Below are 3,297 nucleotides of genomic sequence, written 5' to 3' on the forward strand. Positions count from 1 at the left end.
CTGGGGGGGTGGGGGTTACGGGGAGGGTGAATGGAGGGAGGGGGGTCCCGGGCTGAGGGTTACGTCGCCAGAGTCCCACAATTCATCATGCTTTGGCACCGGCGAGGGCCGTCTGGACATATTGGAGGTGGGGAGCGGAGAGGAGGGATTGATGGCCAGCGAGACTCTGTGACCTCCTTTTTCCCCAAGAGAGGAGATAGTGTGTGTGTGCGTATATATATATGTGTGTGTGTGTATGTGTTTGAGAAAAGGAGAAAGTACTCATCACCCCACAGTTCTCAGCATATCCCGTTTTTTTGACGCCGACTTGAATCCAGGACTTTGTCATATCAGGACGCATCAGCGCTGCAGGATCCTCCAGCTCGCAGCCATCAGATCGCCCATGACAGATGATTTGTTTTCCTTTCTCCCCCTTTTGTCCTCCCTCTCGCCTCTCCTCCTCTCACTCACTTCTGTCCATTTTTCTTCTTTTTTAACAGGACTACCTGCAAGGAGACTGCTCCAAGGCCTTTCAGAGGCTGGGTTGGAAGCCGAAGGTGACTTTCGAGGTGCGTGTCACGTTGCTTTCAAATACCCTCAGTCTGGCCGGGTAATTTGCTTGACACGGAGATAATAAGTGCAGAGGGAGCAGTTATCCACATGAGCACCATCAATCACGCTGCTATCATGGAGGCTATTGGAACTACAGGGACAGAGGGAAAATAACTTTTATGGACAGATGCAAGTTTGAATTCAGAGGAAAAGTTTGTTCACATGATGATTTCAAAAACTGTTTTTTTAAATCAGCAATTTTAAATATGAGCTAAACATCTTTTTTCTATAGCTCAGAACACCATTAATTCTTAATACATTTATTATTTAACATGTCGTGAAATTATAGAAATAAAAATAATATTTTTGCAGCTTCAAATCTTATTTTTAAAACATTTTTGTGTAAAAAAAAAAAAGATTAAAGCAGTAAGGTTGTCAAAAACAACTGCATTTGTTTTATTTTAAATATATGTTTTAGTACTTGTTTTTTATAACCATTAAAAATATTAAATGATTGCTAGAAATATTTTACAAATATGAGCAGGAGAAAAGAGCTTAAAACAAAACAGTAAAAAAGGCTTAAGAAGAAGCTTTTATTTTGAAATATCCATCTGTACTGAAATCCATGAGCAGACTGTAAATCCAAATATTTTTTTATATTTAAGACACTTTTTCAAGTCAAAATAAATTGTTGATTTTTATACAGAGATTTGGTTCTCACTTAAATTGTTTAAACACCTCACAAACAAATAGTCTGCAAATTTGTTGTTTTTTTATTTAGAAGTGTTTTTGTCAGAAAATATGTTGTTTCCTAACGACTTCCTGTGTGTGTTTGTGTGTTCAGGAGCTGGTGAAGGAGATGGTGGACGCCGACATCGAGCTCATGAGGAACAATCCCAACGCCTGAGCATCTCCACAGTTGCTGATGGAGACAGCAAAGCACTCCAGATCTTCCTGCTGGGGCGGAGAGCTGCAGCGGCTGGGCCTTTTTTTTCTTTTCATTCCCACCTTTGTGACTTTTTCCAAGTAAAATGTCTGCATTCTCATTATTTAGATTTGTTAGAGGGAACCAATCGATGCCTTTGAATCCGGTCACTGGGTTTTGTGTCACTTTGTTTTGCAACATAAATGCCTTTTTACATGTTGTCAGAATGAATAATTTATGCTGATTTCAGGGTCTGTGGTGTTTATTCTATTTATTCTTTTTTTATGTGATGAAATTATTTCTGTTTTCACATTTGAGATGATTTTTTGTAGTGGGGGCCCTGAAGAAATGTGGAAATAATCAAATCATTGCTGTCCTTCTCTGTGTCTGTCAGTGACCCCTTTGTGCACGAGTCCCGACTTTTAATATGTTGTTTTTTTACTACTACATAAAAAATGAATAAAAGGGCTAAGGAGGATCATAAAACTGAATTGAGTGGTTTTATTTTCCTTTGAAAACATGTTAGTTGATGTTTTGATTGTTTTTTTTTCTTCTTCTTATTGCTGCCGGGTTCAGAGCCTGATCTGGTCCTTATGATCGATATAAAGTGGAACCGTTTTTATAGTTACTCTTATTTTTCATTCTTTTCCTTTTTTCAGTAAATAAAATCTAATATATTTCAGTGTTGAGTTCAAGTCAGCATGGAAATTATGATGGTTTTTGCAGGGTTAACCTTTATTATTATTATTATTATTATTATTATTATTTTAATTTATTTTTAATTTATTAATTTATTTATTGTTTTTATTCATTAAGCATTTTTATCCAGTGTTTTTTGTTACAAATGTGCATTTTAGCGTTTATTTCAGAAGGTTGCTCAAGAATTTTTGATGTTTTTTTTCGGTTTTTTATTTGTTTTTTATTGTTTTTAATTATTTAGTAGTGTTGCTACTGCTATTTGGTAAATTAAATTGTTTTTTACCTGCCAACAAAAATTATTTCAACATTTGCGAGTGAAAACCGATTGAGTTTCATTGTTTTGGGAGTTTTTTTGTTTTGGTTATTTTTTTTGTTTGTTTTTTTGTTTTTTTGTTATTTGTGTAAGTTCCTGATCAAATTCTAAACAGGATTGACTCGTTTAGAAGCATGCTGAGAGGAGGAGGAGGAGGAGAGATGATGCAGAAAACCCTGATCGTTTTTCTTGTCAGAAGCGATTTTGTTGTATTTATTTGTTTATTTATTTATCGATTTATGTATTTAAAACCGATGTGACCCAGTCTCTTTTTGGGCCCGTAATAACATTCAGACGGCAAACGCGCACATAAAGGCACAGCGCCGCGTCACGCAGGTGCATCCATGACAACCATCAAAAGACTCACGACTGAAACTGTCGCAAAAACTTCTAAAAGCGGGGAAAAAACAAACAACTCAGCTCATGAGAAAATGTTGAAATAAAAATCAGAAACTGAAATTCAAATGTGCTCGCGGTCATCTAAGGTGATGAAATAAACAGCATTCTTTACTTTCCTGGATAAAAAGCGCTCATTGCTGCTGCTATTACTGTAATCCGCTTAAAGTTGCGTTTTCACGCTGTAGTAATGATCAGTCACGATTATCTCATCAAAAAAGATGTTACTTTTCTGAAAACGCATTTTTTATAGTCATGACAGAATTTATGTCAAGAAATTTCAAATTGAAATAAAGTATTTGTTAATAAAATTGAATAAAACGCACACAAATCTGTAATTTCGTAAACCATTCTAATCATAAACAAAAAGTGGCGAAAAATATGTTTTAAATAAAACAATAAATAAATAAATTCAACAAAATGTAATTATTAA

The 3,297-nt window shown here is 35.5% G+C and overlaps 1 protein-coding gene across 1 annotated transcript in view; it reads left to right on the plus strand.

The window, feature by feature from the left end:
- Positions 1–2,246, plus strand: part of gmds (GDP-mannose 4,6-dehydratase) — a 173,163-nt gene extending 170,917 nt beyond the window's left edge. Inside the window, exons 10-11 of the mRNA XM_024279290.2 lie at positions 480–548; positions 1,376–2,246. Coding sequence (XP_024135058.1) covers positions 480–548; positions 1,376–1,438 — 132 coding nt within the window. The 3' untranslated portion in view covers positions 1,439–2,246. The remainder of the gene's footprint in view (positions 1–479; positions 549–1,375) is intronic.
- The last annotated feature ends 1,051 nt before the right edge of the window (positions 2,247–3,297 follow it).

Source organism: Oryzias melastigma, linkage group LG4 (genome assembly GCF_002922805.2).
Source record: "Oryzias melastigma strain HK-1 linkage group LG4, ASM292280v2, whole genome shotgun sequence".
Lineage (NCBI taxonomy): Eukaryota > Metazoa > Chordata > Actinopteri > Beloniformes > Adrianichthyidae > Oryzias > Oryzias melastigma.